Here is a 20,801-nt window from a genome sequence, read left to right on the forward strand (position 1 = left end):
ATACAGTATGACAGTGATGAAGATGATGACGATAACTACAGACCCACTGCAGCTGACAAAGTGCATTCACATTTTGGATCTCTGGCTGCCCTGGCTGTGGTTTTTTGGGGCCCATTGGACAAAGATTTTCGCCTTTGTCTGATGGAGAAGAAATCACGGGATCAAGGGAAATAACAAATCCGAAGTACACAGCAGCCTGTGTTGGTGTTGGGTGCTCAATCTGCCCTGCTTGTTCTTCCCTCTGTGCCCTTACACCAGGTTGAAATGTTCTTCCTCTTCTTGGAATTTCCCCACACAGACTCCTACTCATCCCTCAAAACCCAGCTCAGATTCCCAGCTCCCAGCCTCAAACCTGCGAGGGTGGGCCCTCACCACTCTCCTACCTCAGACCCTGGAGTCCGGACCCCCACCCCACTCCCTTCTGAAACACAGAGCCCCAGGTGTGGTGTAGGCCCGAGGCCGGGCGCAGGGGCAGTGGGTTGGCAGAGCAGGATGTGCGGATTCAGTTACATTTATTTGGCCTCAGAGCGATGGTAGAGGGAGAGGCAGGGCTCTTGTGCGGGGAGGTCCTGTGTCTTCTCACTGCTGAGCCTGAGAGAGGAAAACAGGGACATATACAGAGATGTGGGAGAGAGAGAGAGACCAAGATGACAAAACTGGACCAGGGAGACAGAGACTCAGCCCCCACCTCCACTCTTCTCCCGCTCACCTTGTTGAAGAAATAGATGGAGGTCAGGATGGTGAACAAGGCCATGGCCAGGGTCACATTCTGGGGGGGAGATCAGAGGTCAGGACCCTTCCCCTCCCTGCCCTCTGCCCCGCCCCAGGCCTCCCTTCCCTGCCAGACCCCTCCTCACTTCCTGAAAGTTCATGGCCTTGGGACTCCAGCCACCCCTTGGTTGGTCTTCTCTCTCTTTCCTGGGCCTCTGAGCCAGAGGGGGGAGAAGCCACTGGAACCCCGAGAGGGGGTTGTCAGAGAGACCAGAATGGTGGCCATGGCAACGGGGAAAGGGCATTCTGGTAGAGGGGACAGGCAGGGGCATAGGGCAGAGACAGACCCTGGTGTGGCCCGCCACATGTGGTGTCTGAATGTGACATCGGGACGTGTGAGATTGGAGAGTCTCAACCTTGAACACCATACTGAGGCGTTTGGGTTTTGCCCCGGAGGGTGCTGGGGAGCCATGAGAGGGTTGAGAGCAGGGGAGGGACCAGGTCAGTTCTGGGTATAGAAATATCTCAAAACAGGAGCCTGCAGGCCAGGAGAACAGTTGAGGAGGCCCAGGCAAAATTTCCTCCTCCAGATGGGAGGATCACTTGAGCCCAGGGGGTCGAGGTTGCCATGAGCCAAGATCACGCCACTGCACTCCAGCCTGGGCAAGAGTGAGATCCTGTCTCCACAACTAACAACTAAAAAAAAATAAAATAAAATACATATGATATATTTGTGAGATACCTATTTACCTATCTATCGCTACCACAAAAATGGGGACTATACAATCTGCTACTCAGGTAGTTATTTGCGTTATTTGTGGCAGATATAGTCTCGCTATTTTTGGTAGTTATGTTGTACAACTGTGAACACTTATTGGGGAAATATATGTGTGTGTGTGTATACACACACACACACACACACACACACACAAACACATATATATAGGGTTGGGTGCGGTGGCTCATGCTTGTAATCCCAACACTTTGGTTAAGTGAGACAGTAGAATTGCTTGAGCCCAGGAGTTCAAGACCAGCCTGGGCAACATTGTAAGACCCCATCTCTTTAAATATATATAAATATAGGCCAGGTGCCGGTGGCTCACACCTGTTTTCCCAACACTTTGGGAGGCCGGGGCGGGAGGATCACCTGAGGTCAGGAGTTTGAGACCAGCCTGGCCAACATGGCGAAACTCCATCTCTACTAAAAAACAAAAAAACAAAAAAATTAGCCGGGCATGGTGATGCACGCCTGTAGTCCCAGCTACTTGGGAGGCTGAGGCACGAGCAACACTTGAACCCCAGGCGGAGGAGGTTAAATTGAGCCGAGATTGTGCCACTGCACTCTAGCCTGGGCAACAGAGCGAGACTCCATCTCAAAATAATAATAATAAATAAAAATAAATAAATAAATAGAAAAATATATACTTTTATTAATGAAGCAATGGGTCCTTATTTGCTGATTCAGTGGTCACAGTTATACAACATCACTACTATGAATAACAAGAATTGATTGTAAACACGATACCTCACGGAACTACCCAGAACATTCCAGAAGGCAACACATTCTGCAGAGCAAACGGCACCATCTCTCCAACAAATCCATGCCACAGTGCAAAACAAAAGCAAGTAGCCTTGCTATATTTGAAAAAAATCCGTTAAGAGACATAAGACCAGCTTTGAGAGGTGATCCTGGACCGGGTTTTGGCTTGGACAAAACAAGTTATAAAGGCTCTTTGTGGGTGGAGGCCGAGGTGGGCGGATCACCTGAGGTCAGGAGTTTGAGACCAGCCTGGCCAACATGGTGAAACCCTGTCTCTACTAAAAATACAAAAATTAGCCAGGTGCAGTGGTGTGCACCTATAGTCCCAGCTACTCAGGAGGCTCAGGCATGAGAATCATCAGAACCCAGGAGGCAGAGGTTGCAGTGAGCCGAGATCGTACCACAGCACACCAGCCTGTGTGACAGAGTGAGATCCTGTCTCAAAAAACAAAACAAGACAAAGTCTCTTTGGGGAGAAACGGAGGGACATTTGAATAGGGAGTGGGCATCAGACAAGACGAAAGCACTACTGCCAAGGAGAAGAGGAGGTTAACCGAAAGACGCAGGTTACAAAATTGCAGGTTCTGTATGATCTCATTTTGGTAAGAAGTACATATATGAAAAACTGCATTTAAACATCAGGTTTCACTCTGTCGTCCAGGATGGAGTGGAGTGACAGAATCAGGGCTCACTGCAGCCTCGACTTCGGGCTCAAGCGATGAGTGGCTGGGACTACAGGCATATGCCACTACACCTGGCTAGTTTTTTGGTATTTTTAGTAGAGATGGGGTTTCACCATGTTGCCCAAGCTGGTCTCAAACTCCTGGATTCAAGTGATCTGCCCACCTTGGCCTCCCAAAATGACAGGATTACAGGTGTCAGCCACCATGCCTGGCCCAGTTATATTGATTTTAGACTTCCGACCTCCAGAACTGTAAGGGAATAAATGTGTGTCGTTTTAAGCCACTGAGTGGTAACTTGTCACAGCAGCCAATACATCAGTAGATATGAAAGTGCTGACATCTCCAGGGGCTAGAACATGGTTTCTAGTTTCTTAATTTTGCTTCAGGATTTTTTTCTCTTTTCTGTTTTTTTTAGAGACAGGGTCTTGCTTTGTTGTCCAGGCTGTAGTGCAAAGGCACAATTATAGCTCACTGAAGCCTCAAATTCCTGGACTCATGTGATCCTCCCATCTCAGTCTCTTGAGTAGCTGGGACTACAGGCACACGCCACCATACCATGCCTGGCTAATTTTTGTTTGTCTTTTATAGAGATGGAGTTGGGTGCGGGGGGTGGGTCTCACCATGTTGGCCAGGCTGGTCTTGAACTCCTGGCCTCAAGCAATCCTCCCACCTTGGCCTCCCAAAGTGCTGGGATTACAGGTGTGAGCTGCCAGCTCCTGGTCTGGCTTCAGCCTCCAGCTCTTCTACTTCTTTATTCCAGGGGCCTCTACCCTATTTCAAGTACGAGGAGAGACAGAGATTCACAAAACTTTTGTATCTGGTGCAGGGGCTCACACCTGTAATCCCAGCGCTTTGGGAGGCCAAGGTGGGAGGATTGCTTGAGCCCAGGAGTTTAAGAGCAGTCTGGGCAACACAGCAAAACCCTGTCTCAAACAACAACAACAAAAACCCAGGACAGGACTGGAGGCTGACTGTGCACAGTGAGGCAGGAGAGCCAGCCAGCCCCAGGTGGTGCTGCGAAGTGTAGATTTTATTAGCATTGTGGGATGGTGAGGCCGCCTGAGCAGCAGACGATTGCCATTGAAAGACAACTTCTTGGCTGGGCGTGGTGGCTCATGCCTGTAATCCCAGCATTTTGGGAAGCCGAGGCGAGTGGATCACCTGAGGTCAGGAGTTGAAGACCAGCCTGGCCAACATGGCGAAACCCCGTCTCCACTAAAAAAACAAAAACAAACAAACAAACAAAACAAACAAACAAACAAACAAAATATATATATATATATATATATATATATATATATATATATATATATACATACACACACACAAAAATTAGCCGGGCATGGTCGCACGTGTCTGTAATCCCAGCTACTAGGGGGAGCTGAGGCAGGAGGATCGCTTGAACCTGGGAGGTGGAGGTTGCAGCAAGCTGAGACTGTCTCACTGCACTCCAGCCTGGGAAACAGAGTAAGACTACATCTCAAAAAAAAAGGAAAGAAAAGAAAAAAGAATGAAAGGAAGATGACTTGTTATACTCACAGCTTCCCCAGAGGAGGGGGCATGCCACAGGGGCCACATGGGGACGCACCAAGGGTGCCCAGGAGGTAGACCACGAGCAAGCGGCTTCCTTGTGTTTTCTGTGGGATAAGGTAGGGTAAAGAGTGGCTGGTTGCACCATTTCAGCAGGCTCTGGGGCACAGGGGCTGTCCTGAGTTGTCCAATACCCTGCCCCGGGTGATCAGGGCAGGTGGATGGTGGCCTGGGTGGTGGGTTGGCTGGTTTGTACAGGAGAGGCATGCGCTTGGGCCAGTCCCTGACTATCTCCAGGAACCGGTAACCCTGGGAGGGGCGGTCCTTCTATGATCAGCAAGGCCCCTGATGTCAAAGCATCAGAGTACAGAAAATCAAGCACATAGTTACTATCGTCAGCCTCTGCAACTCAGGGGGTCAAGGCTGTTGCTGAGACGAACAATGTGGGGTGGGGGTCTCTGTCCAAGTCTGCAACCAGGTTAAAGGCACCTGGGTTCAAATCGCAGCTTTGTCTGAGAAATCTCAGTGTTTTCTCAGGCCAGTTAGGGAACCCTTCTGTGCCTCAGTTTCCCCATCGGTACAATGGGATGGTGGTAAGCACATCAGTGTCTCCTGGGGCAGCGATGAAGATGAAACGAAGATGAAACGGGTTAATCCAAGGCTGGCAGAGGCGCTGGGGAATGGGATCTGTGGCCCCTGGGGGAGCGTGCCAGGGCCTGCTATAATGGGGGTGCTGAGTGCAGGGCTGGGACAGGCGGGGCTGCGGCCCAGACAGTGGGCTGAGCTCAGCGTCTGGGCTGGGTGGAAATGGCCGGCCTGGGGTTTTGGGGCCACCCTGCTGGACCTCTCCTGCTGCTGCTGCTGCTGGTGCTGCCACCCCGGGCCCTGCCAGAAGGACCCCTGGTGTTCGTGGCTCTGGTGAGGCGCCCCCACCCCGGCCTGCCCTTAGCTCCCCCAGGGCTAGCCCTGACCAGTCCTGTCCCCAGGTATTCCGCCATGGCGACCGGGCCCCGCTGGCCTCCTACCCCATGGACCCACACAAGGAGGTGGCCTCCACCCTGTGGCCACGAGGCCTGGGCCAGCTGACCACGGTGAGAAGCGGGTAGGCGGTGAGGGCAAGGGTGGGAGGGGTGGGGAGGGGTAGGCTGAGGCTGTTCTGTCCCCAGGAGGGGGTCCGCCAGCAGCTGGAGCTGGGCCGCTTCCTGAGGAGCCGCTACGAGGCCTTCCTGAGTCCGGAGTACCGGCGGGAGGAGGTAGGGCCATAGTGACCCCCACCTGGCCCCCTGACCTCCCACCTGTGACCTCCACTGACTACAACGCTCTCTTTGGGCCTCTACCTCTGGCCTTTGACCTCCATCAACCTGACTTGCCCTCTACCTCTAATCTCTGACCCCCGATACACTGACTAACCCACACTGACTTCTGACCCCATCTCAACCTGTCACATCTCGACCTCTGACCTCCATCAACTCTGACTTTATTTTCTGGCCTCCATCTCTGTTTTCTAAGTCCCATTGACTCCAATCAGACCTCTGGCCTCTGACATTTGACCCCAAACTTGATTTCGATCTTTGACCCTTGTTGACGTAACTTGCCCTCTTGACCTCTAACCTTTAACCTCTACACTTTATCAATTCTGACCTACCTTTTCTGTCTCCTCCTATGTCTTCTGACATCCCCCAGCTACAGACAGTCCTCCTGACCTCTGAAGAACATGTATTGAACTCTGACTCCAAGTCCTCCAAGTTGCCCTCCTAAACTTGACCTCTAACCTCCAGCCTCTACTGATTCTGATCTTCCTTTTTGACCCTCATTGACTCAATTGACCCCCTAAATCCAACATGGCTGTCCAGCTTAGGACGTCCAGCCCAACTGCTCCCGACATTAGCCTCTGGACCCTTGATCCCAACTTCCAACTTCGAAGGCCACATGATTCTCAGTGTCTGACCCCTACTCCAAAGTGAATCTGAGGCTTCTGATTTGCCACAACAGCTGACCTCTGTCCCCAACCACGACCCCTTGCGTGCCCTCTCTCCACCCCGCTCCAGGTGTACATCCGCAGCACGGACTTTGACCGCACGCTGGAGAGCGCCCAGGCCAACCTCGCCGGGCTGTTTCCCGAGGCTGCTCCAGGGAGCCCCGAGGCCCACTGGAGGCCGATCCCGGTGCACACGGTGCCCGTGGCTGAGGATAAGGTCAGGGGGCTGGACCCAGGTGTGGCGAGGGAGAGAGCGGGTGGAGAGAGAGGCAGCTCTGGGTCTGGCCGCCTGAGCTGGCTCCGAGAAGCAAGGCTGTCCTCGAGCTGGTCTGTCCAGACCAGGGTGAGCCTCGGCCCACGCTGCTCTCCTGGATCTGGGAGAAACTGCGACAAAGACGCAGGGACCGAGAGCCCGGGTTCCCCCGACCCGCTGTGAGACCCAAGGCAAGGCACACGGCTGTCCTCTCTGAGACTCAGTTTTCCCCAGCTGCTGAGGTTCCCCATGCGCAGCTGTCCCCGATACCACGAGCTGCTGCGGGAGGCCACCGAGGCCGCCGAGTACCAGGAGGCCCTGGAGGGCTGGACGGTGAGCAGGGCGGCGGTGGGGGGCGGGACGCAGGGGATGGGCCTGGGCTCACCCAGCCCCGCGCATCCAGGGCTTCCTGAGTCGCCTGGAGAACTTCACGGGACTGTCGCTGGTTGGAGAGCCACTGCGCAGGGCATGGAAGGTTCTGGACACCCTCATGTGCCAGGTGAGCCCTGCCCCTTCCCAGCCAAGGGTTTAAGGACACCTGTTTCCAATCCCAGCTTGCTACTCACTAGCTGTGTTCCCTCAGGCATGTAGTTAATCCTCTGTGCCTCAGTTTTCCCATCTGCACAGTGGGGATGGCAACACCGGTATCAACACCTCCCCAGGACGCTGTGAGGATTCAAATGGGTTAATCCACGCACTGTGCTTACAATAGTGCCTGGTGTACAGTGAGGGCCTCACCAGGGTTTGAGGCTACACATTTGGCAACTCCTCCCCACAGTCCTATAATCAGAAAACCCAAAACCTGGGCAGCGGGAGCTGACCTGAAATGATGCAATGCCTTTTTTTTTTTTTTTTTTTTTTTTTTTGGAGACAGGATCTCACTCTGTCACCCAGGCTGGAGTGCAATGGCATTATCATAGCTCACTGCAGCTTCCATCTCCCTGGCTATAGGAATTCTCCTGCCTCAGCCTCCCAAGTAGCTGAGGCAGGCAGGGGCACACCATCATGCCTGGCTAATTAAAAAAAAATTAATTTTTTGCAGAGATGGGGTCTCACTATGTTGCCCAGGAACTCCTGGGCTCAAACAATCCTTTCGCCTCCCCAAGCGCTGGGATTACAGGCGTGAGCCACCATACCCAGCTAGTACTCTTGCTAGTCTTTGCTCACTCCAGCTCACGGGAATGTTCTGAATCGCAGGGTGGGAGCAGTGATGTGTGTGACTAAGGGGGCTACCCCGGCCCTTGCTGTGTGTGTTCCATGCTGTGTGGTGTCAGCACCATCAGACCTTTCTAAAGTCCAGAATGTCTGAGCTGTGAAATACCTCTGGCCCCAGGGGTTTCAGATAAAGCCTTCTGGGCTGTGTAATGACGATGTCTACTATTAACTAATAATCGCTGTTGGCTGGGCGTGGTGGCTCACACCTGTAATCCCACCACTTTGAGAGGCTGAGGTGGGCAGATCACCTGAGGTCAGGAGTTTCAGACCAGTCTGACCAACACGGTAAAACCCCGTCTCTACTAAAAATAAAAAAAAAATTAGCCAGGAATGGTGGCACGCACTTGTAATCACAGCTACTTGGGAGGCTGAGGCAGGAGAATCACCTGAACCCGGGAGGCAAGGGTTGCAGAGAGCCAAGATTGCGCTACTGCACTCCAGCCTGGGTGATGGAGCAAGGCTCCGTTTCAAAACAAAAAACCACTGTTATCCACATCATGATTTCCCAGCCAGATCCAGATCCGGCCCATGGGGGGACTCAGAAGAGCAGGGGGCAGCACAGGCCTGCGGGGCCAGAGGCAAACTCGAGGGCTCAGGATGGTCCATCTGTCCTGTCTCCCCACAGCAAGCCCACGGTCTTCCACTACCAGCCTGGGCCTCCCCAGATGTCCTGCGGACTCTTGCCCAGATCTCGGCTTTGGATATTGGAGCCCACGTGGGCCCACCCCGGGCAGCAGAGAAGGCCCAGCTGACAGGGGGTGAGGTGTGGGTCCGGGAGGCTGGGGTGCCTTCCTCTGGGAGAGTCTAAGCTCTTTTTTCCCATCCTCAGGGATCCTGCTGAATGCTATCCTTGCAAACTTCTCCCGGGTCCAGCGCCTGGGGCTGCCCCTCAAGATGGTCATGTACTCAGCTGTGAGTCCTTGGGAAGCAGTGCCACGTGGCACTGAGGCACAGGGATGAGGGTGACAGCGATTTAGGTGAGGAAGAGCCTGTGGTCCCAGTGGATCTCAGCCCACTGCCTGGGGTAACCCGTATCTCCAAACCCTACTCTCAGGCTCTACCATTAGTCTGGAAAGAGGGAGGTGACGGGGTTATGGGAGGAAGAATTTATGAATAAATATAATTCCTTACTCGTTTTCTTTAAGAAACTACGATTAGACTAAGCAGTCTGTCCTTCCGGAGGAGAAAGGCTGCTTAGTCCAATCATATTTTGCACCTACTTGAGCAACCTTTATTAAGTGGCCGCCTGCAAGTGTTGGTACTGCCTTCAGGATGGGAGGAAGGAGTAGCTTTGGGGGGTTGGTTCTAAGAAGCCTGGGGGACATCTGGATGCGCAAGTCTAGTGTTCAGGAGAAAGGCCTCCAGAGAGAAGTGCCGTCTCAGCCCTCGGGTCCACCTGCAGCATGACAGCACCCTGCTGGCCCTCCAGGGGGCCCTGGGCCTCTATGATGGACACACCCCGCCATATGCTGCCTGCCTCGGCTTTGAGTTCCGGAAGCACCTGGGGAATCCCGCCAAAGATGGAGGGTGAGAATGGTTTGGTGCCCAGGGACATGGGCGGGACAGAACTCTCAAAGCAAGGGGTGATGTGTCAGGCAGAGGGCATGGCCAGGCAGGGAGCTGCATGGGATGGTGCTGGGAGGATGACAGGTGGGAGTCAGAAGCCCTTTTCTCCAGGCTTTAAGATCAATGACAGGAGGGAGAAGGTGCCACCATGTCCTCTCTCTCCAGGAATGTCACCGTCTCCCTCTTCTACCGCAATGACTCCGCCCACCTGCCCCTGCCTCTCAGCCTCCCCGGGTGCCCGGCCCCCTGTCCACTAGGCCGCTTCTACCAGCTGACTGCCCCGGCCCGGCCTCCCGCCCATGGGGTCTCCTGCCATGGCCCCTATGAGGCTGCCACCCCCCCAGGTGACAGTCCTCTGTGTTGGGGTGGGAGTGGAGGGTCGCCAAGTCCTGGCACTCACCCCCCGCATTCTCCCTGCAGCTCCAGTGGTGCCCCTGCTGGCCGGAGCTGTAGCTGTGCTGGTGGCACTCAGCTTGGGGCTGGGCCTGCTGGCCTGGAGACCAGGGTGCCTGCGGGCCTTGGGGGGCCCCGTGTGAGCCAGAAACCAGGGCTTCCCTACCCCCAGCTGACACTGGACCCCAACATGTATGCTCAGTAGCTGCTCTGGCTTCTGTGACTTACTGTGCGCCTGTGTGCATGGGGAGCGAGGGCTGTGCGGAGTCTCCAGCCTGGAAACCAGTTTGTGTGTGCATGTGTGCGTCTGTGTGACGGTGGCATGAGTGTGCATGCATGCGTGTCACGTGTCAACAGTTTCTGCACTTAGACACGTGCACAGGTGGTCTGTACATACATGCTGGTAAAAAACATGTCTGTGACATACATTCAAGCACAAATGTGCCCATGTCTGAACAAGCAGGCATGCCTGCATGGCACTTTTCTTGTAGAGACAAGGTCTTTGTGGCCCAGGCTGGAGTAGTGGCATGAGCATAGCTCACTGCAGCTTTGAACTCCTGTCTCAAGTGACCCTCCTGTTTCAGCTTCTACAGGCGTGCACAATGCCTCGTTAATTTTGTTTTCTTGGTATGTTGGCCAGGCTGGTCTCAAATTCCTGGCCTCAAGCAATCCTCCTGCCATGGCCTCCCAAAGCACTGGGATTACAGGTGTGAGCCACCACACCCAGGTGGTATGTTTATGCACCTTTCCATATAAGCATTGGAAGCAGGTAGGCTGGCTGAGGACATGGTGGACCCTGTACGTACCTCCACTTGCAGCTTGTGACAAGACCTTACTCAGAGCCTCGATGTGGACCATGTGCTCTGTGGAGACCAGGCTCACAGGAGTTGGACCCTCAAGTCTGGTTATTTGGTGACCTCCATAGCTCTCAATGCAACCGTGAACTTGGGTAGAGTCGCGGGGATCTGGCAGCAGACCTGAGAAAGGTGCACGATTCAAAGCCTGGTTTCCGAGGCTGTGCGCCTCTGGGCAAGTGATAGGCCCTGATGTGTCTCACTTGGCAGAACCACGACTCTAACCCAGTGGACTCCACAACTCCCAAAATTAACTTCCTGGGGACAGGCAGAGAGCAGGGAAAACCAATGACACTCTCGGCTGTGCACTGTAACTGCTGCAAGTGATGTGGAGGCGCTGGCCAATACAGTAGCCATGACCATGTGTGGCTATTTAAATTTAGGTTAAATAAAATGCAGTGTTCAGCTCCCAACCATCACATGGGCCACACATCCACCACTGCAATCATTTATCAGATGCTGATGAGAGCTACTCCGCCCAGACTCATGCAGCAGCAGGCGCCGTGGAGCACCTGCACGGGTGCCGTTTGAGCCCCTGGCCCCCAAGGGGAGGCCGCCATAGTGTGGCCTAGAGCAGAGCGCCTGCCCCTCCCAGGCCTTGCCCCACACCCATGGCTGTGTGGCACTGTCTAACAAGGGAACCCGTAGGGAGCCCTGGTACAGTGGACACTTAGTAACAGCCACTTGTCCCCCATTAGATGGGGCAGTCGGAGGAAGGTTCAAAGCCACTCCCAGTGACCCAGGACCTAAAAAAGGCACAGCGTCCAGAAACGCCAGGGAGTGGAAGCTGGGACAACCCTTCCTCCACACAAGGACCACCTGCATACTGCCCTAGCCCATTTCTTCCCAGGGTGCTGAGGGCAGCCTCTCATGCAGTCTCATCCCTGGGGAGTCCCCAGACCTGCCTCACTGCCCTACCCGGCATTCCCTAGAGGAGCTGGGTGGTCATGGGCCACCCCAGATGGATGCCAGGAGCCATGACCCTGGGAAGGCTGAGGAATTAACGCCCCTCACACTTTCTGGCCCTGGGAGGGAGCCTGGCTTCCTTGCAGGCTCATGGAGACCCCAAGTGTCAGGTGGGGTTACCTGTGGCTGTGATCAACTCCCACCTGGTGGCAAGAGCCCACCCTTTCCCAGCAGCCTCCTGGAAGGGCCCATTCAGAGCTGGGGGCCTGCTAGTGGGCAGAGGCCTGGGTGGATCCCCCTGGACGCAGCTCAGCAGCTGAACCCACAGAGGATGAAGCACCAGAGTTTGGAGTGTTCTGTCCGCTCTTTAACAGGGGCCCCTGTGCCCAAGGCCTCAGCTGTGAGGTCAGAACTGCTAGGGCTCAGTGAGTCCTCACAGAGCTGTCACCTGAGATTCCGGCCCCAGCACACCCTAAACCCAGACCACACAGAAGCCACACACAGCAAAAGCAGACCCATCAGAAGGGACTGGCTGCCCACAGCACACAGCCAATGCACGCTTTCAGAGAAGGCATAGCAACAGAGACCTTAAGAGAAAACCCGTGACAGGCCAGGCATGGTGGCTCACACCTGTAATCCCAGCACTGTGGGAGGCCGAGGTGGGCGGATCACCTGAGGTCATAAGTTCGAGACCAGCATGGCCAACAATGGTGAAACCTCATCTCTATTGAAAATACAAAACTAGCCAGGCGTGGTGGCAGGTGCCTGTAATCCCAGCTACTCGGGAGGCTGAGGCAGGAGAATCACCTGGACCCAGGAGGTGGCGGTTACAGTGAGCTGAGATTGCGCCATTGCACTCCAGCCTGGGCATCAAGAGCAAAACAGTCTCAAAAACACAAAACAAACCAATCCTTATAAAAACGGAGTAAAAGCTTCAAGATGCTTTTATGTCAAGGGTGTGGGGTTGCCCTGCAGTGCTTTGGGGCCCCATGTGGTGGAGGGGTGGGCACCCATGGTACCCACCCACCCTGCTGCCTGGGCAGAAATGCAACATGGCACATGATGCCTGGGGGATCACTCCCCCCAGGGACTCATGGTCAGTGTCCACTCACAAGGCCTGCTTCCCTCATGACATCTGGCCAGTGACACCCACGGGGGAGGTTGGGGGCAGACACCCTTCTCTTCCGGTATCCTTGAACATGGTGTCAGGGTGTGGCTAGCTCGACGGACACTGAACAGCTCCACAGGGAGGGTAGTGCCCGAGGCTTTTTGCCTCCCCTACCGTGTCCCACACTTCCTGACTGCAGCTCAAACCAGGAGCAGCTCCCCCAGGATTCTGGCCTGCTTCACCTCTGGAGCACCAGGCCAGGCGGTGTCTGTCCTTGAAAGCCAGGCCCAGGTCTCATGGTGGCGTATGGACAGCTCCTCCCCATAGGCCTGGTCACAACACGGAAGCGGGGGTGGCTCCTCCCCTAGCCTGCAGGAAGCCCTTGGTAGCCCACTTATCCACCTTCTCCTGGGTGTGTGGCTCAGCAGCCAAGTCCTTGTGCACTGGGTTGGGTCCCAGCATGAGCCTGGTGGCCTGGCGGGCCCTGGCACCATGGAGAGCAGCCTGCTGTCAGTGATGGCCTGGATCTCCAAGACGGCCTCCAGCACTGTCATGCCCTTGACCAGCTAGTGCTGGTACAGGACCTGGGTAACAGGCATGTCCTTGGGCGTCACTGGCTCAGGGGCAGAGGACGAGGTTGAGGAGGAAGCTGGATACCCCTGTCCATGGTGGGCCGGGCTGGAAGAGTGGCTCAGTGGCCTCGAAGTGCCGGGAGGACTCCCAGCTGGCACCAGGCCATCAGCAGCTGGGTGGGCAGTGCCATGCTGCTGTTGCCCTCAGGGCCTTGCAGTGGTAGCTGAAGATGGCACCTTATCAGGTTGGATCAGGTCACCCGGCAGCAGCAGCTCTCAAGAGCTGAGGCACAAGGCAGGGGCCCGGCTGTAAACCTGCAGGACCCAGGAGAGCCTGTTGCGGTTCTTGCCCGAAGCGCCGAGATAGCCAGCTCAGTGTCCCTGCAGCAGGAGCAGAACCAGCTCCGGCCCAGGTGGGTGGGTGGCAGCACTTTCCTAGCCATGGCTGCAGCCACGCCTAGGCAGGAAACAGCAGAGAGTCTGGAGGGATGCTGTCAGGGGAAGGACACAGAAAAGGCACTGAATGGGGGAAACGGCCACACCCCCACCATCACCTCCCAGAGTGGGGCCCCTCAGACCCCCGGATGTCAAAGGTCCCGGGGTGCACCGTGTCCTCAGGGGCAGTCAGAGCCCAGTGCTGGACATCACGGGGTCCCCAAGTGCAGCCCTTTCAAGAACCCTGGACACTGGACTTCTCACTGCAACCCAGCCCCAGCCCCCATCCCACCTCCGCCCCCCAACAGGGTTACTAAGAAGGTTAATGAGCCCAGTGCTTAGGACAGCGCCTGGCTCAGCACTTGCTGGGCACCTGTCTACATCCGCCTTCTCACCGTCACCAGGAGTAACAGGCAGCCTCCTCTGTTCTTAATGAGTGATGGTCAGGCCCTTCAGCACCTGGAGGCAGGAGGGCACAGGGGAGGGGAGAAGGTCAGTGGGGTGCAGGGCAGCCAAGATACCCACCAGCCCTCCCCAGAGCCAGGGCCCCTCAGACCCCCGGATGTCAAAGGTCCCGGGGTGCACCGTGTCCTCAGGGGCAGTCAGAGCCCAGTGCTGGACATCACGGGGTCCCCAAGTGCAGCCCTTTCAAGAACCCTGGACACTGGACTTCTCACTGCAACCCAGCCCCAGCCCCCATCCCACCTCCGCCCCCCAACAGGGTTACTAAGAAGGTTAATGAGCCCAGTGCTTAGGACAGCGCCTGGCTCAGCACTTGCTGGGCACCTGTCTACATCCGCCTTCTCACCGTCACCAGGAGTAACAGGCAGCCTCCTCTGTTCTTAATGAGTGATGGTCAGGCCCTTCAGCACCTGGAGGCAGGAGGGCACAGGGGAGGGGAGAAGGTCAGTGGGGTGCAGGGCAGCCAAGATACCCACCAGCCCTCCCCAGAGCCAGGGCCCCTCAGACCCCCGGGTGTCAAAGGTCCCGGGGGGCACCGTGTCCTCAGTGGCAGTCGGAGCCCAGTGCTGGACATCATGGAGGCCCCGGTGCCCTCACCCCCTCCTGATGTGGGTCCCAGGACCACCTACTGTCCTAAGGGGGACATCACAGAAGAGTGCTGAGAGATCAGGCAACAAACTGAATGACACTTGGTCCCTGGGGGTGCCAGGCTGCCTCCCCTCCCCATCCAGCTCAGCCTGGGTATGGCTCCTTGTATGATCTAGGCCCACTGACCTCACCCCTCCCCGCCCCCCAGCAGCAGTGTTTCTCTGGAAAACGGGACTAGAGATGCCTGCAGACAGGCACATCTGTGGGGTTCAGTGAGAGGACGGGGCCAAACCCTTCTGCTTGGGCCTCCCATGCCTAACGGGATACCCCTCAATCGCCTCTGCTGCCCCCAGCCCAGCTCTTCTAAGCTGCTCTGACTTCACCAGAACCTTCTGTGACATGGGGAAGGGGCAGCTGCCTCTCACTGGGACCCTGGCAGGATAAGTTCAGTTTATTCTCCGCAAAAGCACTAACACTGTGGGTGCTCGTTCAGTGCGGGCTGCTGTTTAACAACCTCAGAAACACCAAAAGCTCCATTTTGCATAGAAATATGCTTTGTAGGAAGAGGGGGCCCTTGTTTAAACTAATCAAGGAAAATTAAAAACCCAGCCCCCAGCCACAAACTAGCCACATTCCAGGTGTCCAAGAGCCACCCGTGGCCAGTGGCTGCCAGACTGGACAAGGCGAGGAACATTTCTATCTGGACAGTCGTAAGGAAGGCGCTGGCCCAGAATCCACAAATGCTACGTGTCCCTTCTGTCTTCCCTATCCCGCATCAGCTCTGTCGTCTCACCTCTCACACATCCCTACCCAACTGGCACCGACACCACTCATGTCCCCAAGAATCCCCTCTAAGCTAGCCATGACAAACGCTCAGCTCCATTCACTACCCCACAGAGGATCTCGGATTAAGAGCACAGTACCCGGCCAGGCACAGTGGCTCACGCGTGTAATCCCAGCACTTTGGGAGGCTGAGGTGGGCGGATCACGAGGACAGGAGATCAAGACCACCCTGGCTAACACAGTGAAACCCCACTTCTACTAAAAATACAAAAAAAAAAAAAAAAAATTAGCCGGGCGTGGTGGCAGGCGCCTGTAGTCCCAGCTACTCGGGAGGCTGAGGCAGGAGAATGGCGTGAACCTGGGAGGTGGAGCTTGCAGTGAGCCGAGATCGCATCACTACACTCCAGTCCAGGCGACAGAGCAAGACTCCCTCTCAAAAAAAAAAAAAAAAGCACAGGACCCTCAGAAAGATACTCAGGGGAACTGCAATCCCAGCCAACCCTGCCCAAAAGCCAGCTTCCTTGCCAGAAACAGCTGAAACCTCCAAGAACCCAGAGAACACACCTTCAGTTCTATTTCGCTGCAGCCACGGTTCCAGCTCCTGACACCTAAGGAACAAATGAAAATCCTCCCAGAGCTGAGAACACCTGTCTCTTTTCTGATAACACACTCATGCTTGTCTGATTTTGCTCTTTGAAACAATTCTGATAAAGCCTGTTATTTTTATTGTGAAAATAGGAGTTCCCTGAATTCTATCAGTTTATATATAAATGGTTCACTGCAGGCTAAGCTGTGCTTAAAGACACGTTGCATTCAGCCTACAAAACCCATGAAGTAACGTGACAGGATCACCTGGTAGTTACTGTTTCTTTTCCACTGCTGAGTTTTGACATGTTTGATTAGTTCTTTCCCCTGAAACGCAAATGCTTGTTCCCTCCAGTCCACGCATTCCTCTTCTTATTCAAGCCCCACCTTTGGAAGGCAGGAAGCGCTAGTGTCCCGGGCCATCTGCTCGGTGCCTGCTCCACAGACACAGCAGTGAGGCACAAAAGAGTGATGGCCTGGTGAATGTCTCCAAGCCTGTAAACAGCAGAGCTGGGGTTTGGACCCAGGTCTGCCTGCCTAGTTTTCCATAGCTGTGAGATGGGTGTTTTTTTTTTTTTTTGTGAGATGGGAGTTTCACTCTTGTTGTCCAGGCTGAAGTGCAATGGCACAATCTTGGCTCACTGCAACCTCTGCTTCCCGGGTTCAAGTGATTCTCCTGCCTTAGCTTCCTGAATAGCTGGGATTACAGGCATGTGCCACCACGCCTGGCTAAATTTTTTTTTTTTTTTGAGACACAGTCTTGCTCTCTTGCCCAGGCTGGAGAGCAGTGGCACAATCTCGGCTCACTGCAACCTCTGCCTCACGGGTTCAAGCAATTCTCCTGCCTCTGCCTCCTGAGTAGCTGGGATTACAGGCACCCGCCACCACGCCCAGCTAATTTTTGTATTTTTAGTAGAGATGGGGGCTTTCACCATGTTGGTCAGGCTGGTCTTGAACCCCTGACCTCGTGATCCACCTGCCTCGGCTTCCCAAAGTGCTGGGATTACAGGCATGAGCCACTGTGCCTGGCCTAATTTTTTGTATTTTTAGTAGAGACGGGGTTTCACCATGTTGGCTGGGCTGGTCTCGAACTCCTGACCTCAGGTAATCCACCTACCTCGGCCTCCCAAAGTGCTGGAATTACAGGCATAAGCCACTGCGCCCGGCCTGAGATGGTTTTTGTATGTAAACACTGAGTACAATCATTGGCACATCAATCAGTTTCTACAGGTACAGTATGAAGTCAACCTAGACAGTGAGATATTTTAAACCCAGGTGAGTGAAGGAGCAGGAGCAAGGGTTCTTACCTGGATGGGCATGGTGGGTGGTCCTAAGCTTGAAGCTGCACCTGTAACACAGAAAGACACAGTGAGAGTGGGGGAGGAAATAGTCTGCAAGTCCACAAGCCATTAAAACTGGGGCCCCTCAGACCCCCAGGTGTCAAAGGTCCTGGGGTGCACTGTGTCCTCAGGGGTGATCGGAGCCCAGTGCTGGACATCATGGGAGCCCCAGCCCCTCTGCAACCAGGTCCTGAGGCCACTTACCTTTAGTGACAGAGGCCAAGCTAGCAGAGCTTAAAGAGCAGGAAACGCGGCCGGGCACGGTGGCTCACGCCTGTAACCTCAGCACTTTGGGAAGCCGAGGTGGGCAGACCACGAAGTCAGGAGTTCGAGACCAGCCTGGCCAATATGGTGAAATCCCGTCTCTACTGAAAATACAAAATTAGCCAGGCGTGGTGGAGCATGCCTGTAATCTCAGCTACTCGGGAGGCTGAGGCAGGAGAACTGCTTGAACCCAGGAGGCAGAGGTTGCAGTGAGCCAAGTCGTGCCACTGCACTCCAACCTGGGCGACAGAGCAAGACTTGTCTCAAAAAAAGAGTAGGAAACGCAAAACTCATCCAGAAGGTAGGAATGACCAGTTTTGCTCATGGAGACACCAAGATGCCCCAACCTCCCCAGTGTCACAGGTCCTCGGGGTACTGTCCTCATGGGATGGGTAGGACCCCAAATGCACTACATGGAGATGTCCCCGGTGTTCATCCCCCACTGTTTGCAGGTTTCTTTAGCACTGGCTACACCTGCACATAACCCATAAACAGAGAAAGCTGCCAAGACACAAATCCCCTGGAAGAACTTATTGAGAGAAGGGAGAAGAAACAAAGCCAACTTGTAAATAATAAATAATGAGCAGAGACCCTCGACTGAGTCAGGTTTGAACATATCAGCTGTAAAAGACATTTCGAAGATGACTGAGGAACAACAGGCACAAAGCAGATTGTTAAATTGCAGTATTAAGGGTGACAATGCTAATAACATTAAGTAGAAAAATGTTACTGTAGGTACACAAGTACACTATTTTGAGTAAAATATGAACCTTTCTTTCAAGTAAGAGTCTGCTCTGTTGCCCAGGCTGGAGTGCAGTGGCGCGATCTTGGCTAAAGGCATCCTCCCACTTCCTTTATAAGTAGCTGGGACTACAGGCCCTCACCACCACGCTTGGCTCACTTTACTATTTTTTTGTAGAAATGGGGTTTTGCCATGTTGCTCAGGCTGGTCTTGAACTCCTAGGGTCAAGCGACCCACCCACCTCGGCCTCCCAAAGTGCTGGGATAACAGGCATGAGCCACCGCGCCCGGCCATGAAACTTACTTTCAAAACACTTAAGCACAAGGTTTTTGAATACGGCAAGATGGTGCAAATGTTAACTTTTCCCATTTGTTGGTAGATTTTAATATCGCCAAAGGACGACGTGCCAACGATGAATGCAGGAGAAAAACACTTTCACTTGTGACATGAACAAACTCAACGATTTTCTAGGTGGTTGCCTGAAGGAGGAAAGTCAAGTAGAGATCCTTGCTGGGTCGTGGTGGGGGAGACAGGAAATGGGCTAGCTGCTTCCAGGCTGAGCCTCCTCGGCAGGGGCATGGGCCCCGCTCAAGTCAGGAAACCGATGTTCAAGACCTTAAAGGACCTAAGCCAAAAACTAACGTTAACAAAACCCTCTCACGTGGCATGAACGGTCAGAACGACTCCCGCAGGTAAGCAAAGGCCTCGTTTGCTTCCTTCTATATCCATTCCTACACGACTCTCAAACCCGGCAATTCACCTAGAAACCTCACTCTCACTTCTTTGGTAACTCGATACCCTATCTGTGCCCCCATGGAACCCCCCAAAACCCTCTCCCGTCCCCCAGTCTTTGTTCTAGGTTGCACAAAAATGCCAGCCGTCCAGAATTTTAAAAGCAAGAGAGAATTCCTAAGGAAGCACCTGTAGGTAGCACGAAGATGAAAACACTCGGAAAGAACTCAATGTCGCCTCCCAGCCCGCCCACCCCTCTCCCCCAACCAAACCGACAAGATGGCGGAGGCCCGCGGCGTGCGGGCAGCACAAGGGGCGAGCTCCGCCGCGGGGCAGACGGAGGAGGGTCCGCCCCAGCATCCCTGCTCGCGCCAGCTATAGGAGTCGCAAACTCCCAGGCGGCCCAAACAGCCACCACCATCCCCGCAGAAAACTCCCAGGCTCGCCCCGGAGGACGCTCTCTGGGTCCTTGCAAACGCCCTGACCCTTTCCACGCGACTACATGGCCGCTCCCGTTGCAGCCTCGAACCCTTCAGGACACGTGCGTCTTTCCACACAGCCGGAAAAAGCAATAAACTTAAGAACCTTACCCCAGCATTTCTCTCTCCGAAGCGGGCGCGGGTTGCAGCACGCGCCATTTTATAGTGCGCGCCGCTCGCAAGGCCGGTCCTCGGCGCCAGCCCGCGCTCCGCCCGAGGTGTCCAATACACACGCCTGTTTGGGAAACCCCATTTCATGCTTAGGGAAAGGAATACTGCCTGCTTCCGCTAGAATCTTCCTGAACAAGCGAGGAGACGCTGTCTCTGGGGCTGACAAAAAGGGGCAAGGATATGATGGAAACGATTGTCTTGTCACCTGCGTCCGGCAATTCTGAAGACAGCACCAAAGATGGGCCGTGAAGAGAAAGGACCCCGAGGGCGGCCGGACACGAGAGAGAATCCGCTGGGACTATTTGCGCGGCAGGGGCTTGAGCTGAGTGAGGCTGCAGAGGCGGGGCCCAAGCCGAAGGGCCGGACCCAAATTAAGTCCCAGCCACTGGGCTGGAGGCGGGGCCAGTGCGGAGATTGACAGGGGGCCGTCCTGGGAAAGCGCCCACGTGGCGCAGAATTAGAGGCGGAGCCTACACGGTGACGCAAGGGCCGGAAGGAGGGACCCTGTGTCTGGAGAATCGGGGGATGGGGGCCTGGACCCCTGGGTCTGAGGGAGGAGGGGCTGGGGTCGTGATTCCCGTGTTTGGGAGAAAAGGGGGTTGGGAGCTGGGACTCCTGGGGCCGAGGGAGGCCTTTGGGGCTCCCACTCAGTTGACGGTCTAAGGCCTGGGGGCCTGGATTCTTGGTAGGGTTGGAGATCTGAGGAGTGTCTTTCCACTGATAGGATTATACAGTCTTTCCACTTATATGATTATTTTGAAAATTAAAAAATGAAACTTCTCTACTCCAAACTCACTTTCTAGGAGTTTCACTGTCAACAATTTGGTGTGGACTTTATGTTTTCTTTTTTCAGATGGAGTCTTGCTCTGTCGCCCAGGCTGGAGTCCAGTGGTGTGATCTCAGCTCACTTC

General features: G+C 54.7%; 1 protein-coding gene and 5 non-coding genes across 9 annotated transcripts; 1 reads left to right on the forward strand and 5 right to left on the reverse strand.

Annotated features, from left to right (window-relative positions):
* Positions 1–501: 501 nt before the first annotated feature.
* Positions 502–20,306, reverse strand: LOC103785246 (uncharacterized). 2 transcript variants are annotated; one of them, XR_010110779.1, is made up of 12 exons: positions 19,831–20,306; positions 18,812–19,133; positions 17,707–17,870; positions 17,470–17,510; positions 16,142–16,185; positions 14,553–14,616; positions 14,140–14,203; positions 10,676–13,800; positions 7,262–7,361; positions 858–4,571; positions 710–769; positions 502–591 (listed from the first exon to the last, which is right to left on the reverse strand). It is a non-coding gene; the product is annotated as an uncharacterized LOC103785246 (transcript). The 2 variants fall into 2 exon arrangements; XR_010110780.1 differs by lacking the exons at positions 7,262–7,361; positions 14,553–14,616; positions 16,142–16,185; positions 19,831–20,306 and having other exon boundaries at positions 3,098–3,183; positions 4,474–4,571; positions 18,812–19,330.
* On the forward strand, positions 2,258–11,141 carry ACP4 (acid phosphatase 4). Of its 3 annotated transcripts, none has more exons than XM_055103384.2 (11): positions 2,258–2,337; positions 5,451–5,555; positions 5,631–5,717; positions 6,513–6,659; positions 6,930–7,028; positions 7,099–7,194; positions 8,536–8,668; positions 8,740–8,822; positions 9,313–9,437; positions 9,642–9,820; positions 9,897–11,141. In XM_055103384.2, the coding sequence occupies exons 2-11, from the start codon at positions 5,493–5,495 to the stop codon at positions 10,010–10,012; spliced, it is 1,128 nt and encodes a 375-aa protein (XP_054959359.1). In that variant the 5' UTR covers positions 2,258–2,337; positions 5,451–5,492; the 3' UTR covers positions 10,013–11,141. The 3 variants fall into 3 exon arrangements, with proteins under 3 accessions (XP_054959359.1, XP_054959357.2, XP_003813684.1); XM_003813636.4 differs by lacking the exon at positions 2,258–2,337 and adding an exon at positions 4,567–5,382 and having other exon boundaries at positions 9,897–10,137; XM_055103382.2 differs by having other exon boundaries at positions 2,261–2,337; positions 9,642–10,682.
* On the reverse strand, positions 13,875–13,965 carry LOC112437964 (small nucleolar RNA SNORD88). The gene has a single exon (XR_003026461.1). It is a non-coding gene; the product is annotated as a small nucleolar RNA SNORD88 (small nucleolar RNA).
* LOC134729665 (small nucleolar RNA SNORD88) lies at positions 14,288–14,378 on the reverse strand. Its single transcript, XR_010110960.1, has one exon. It is a non-coding gene; the product is annotated as a small nucleolar RNA SNORD88 (small nucleolar RNA).
* On the reverse strand, positions 14,701–14,791 carry LOC112437963 (small nucleolar RNA SNORD88). Its single transcript, XR_003026460.1, has one exon. It is a non-coding gene; the product is annotated as a small nucleolar RNA SNORD88 (small nucleolar RNA).
* LOC112437962 (small nucleolar RNA SNORD88) lies at positions 17,581–17,671 on the reverse strand. Its single transcript, XR_003026459.1, has one exon. It is a non-coding gene; the product is annotated as a small nucleolar RNA SNORD88 (small nucleolar RNA).
* Positions 20,307–20,801: the final 495 nt, after the last annotated feature.

The sequence above is a fragment of the Pan paniscus genome, chromosome 20 (assembly GCF_029289425.2).
Source record: "Pan paniscus chromosome 20, NHGRI_mPanPan1-v2.0_pri, whole genome shotgun sequence".
Lineage (NCBI taxonomy): Eukaryota > Metazoa > Chordata > Mammalia > Primates > Hominidae > Pan > Pan paniscus.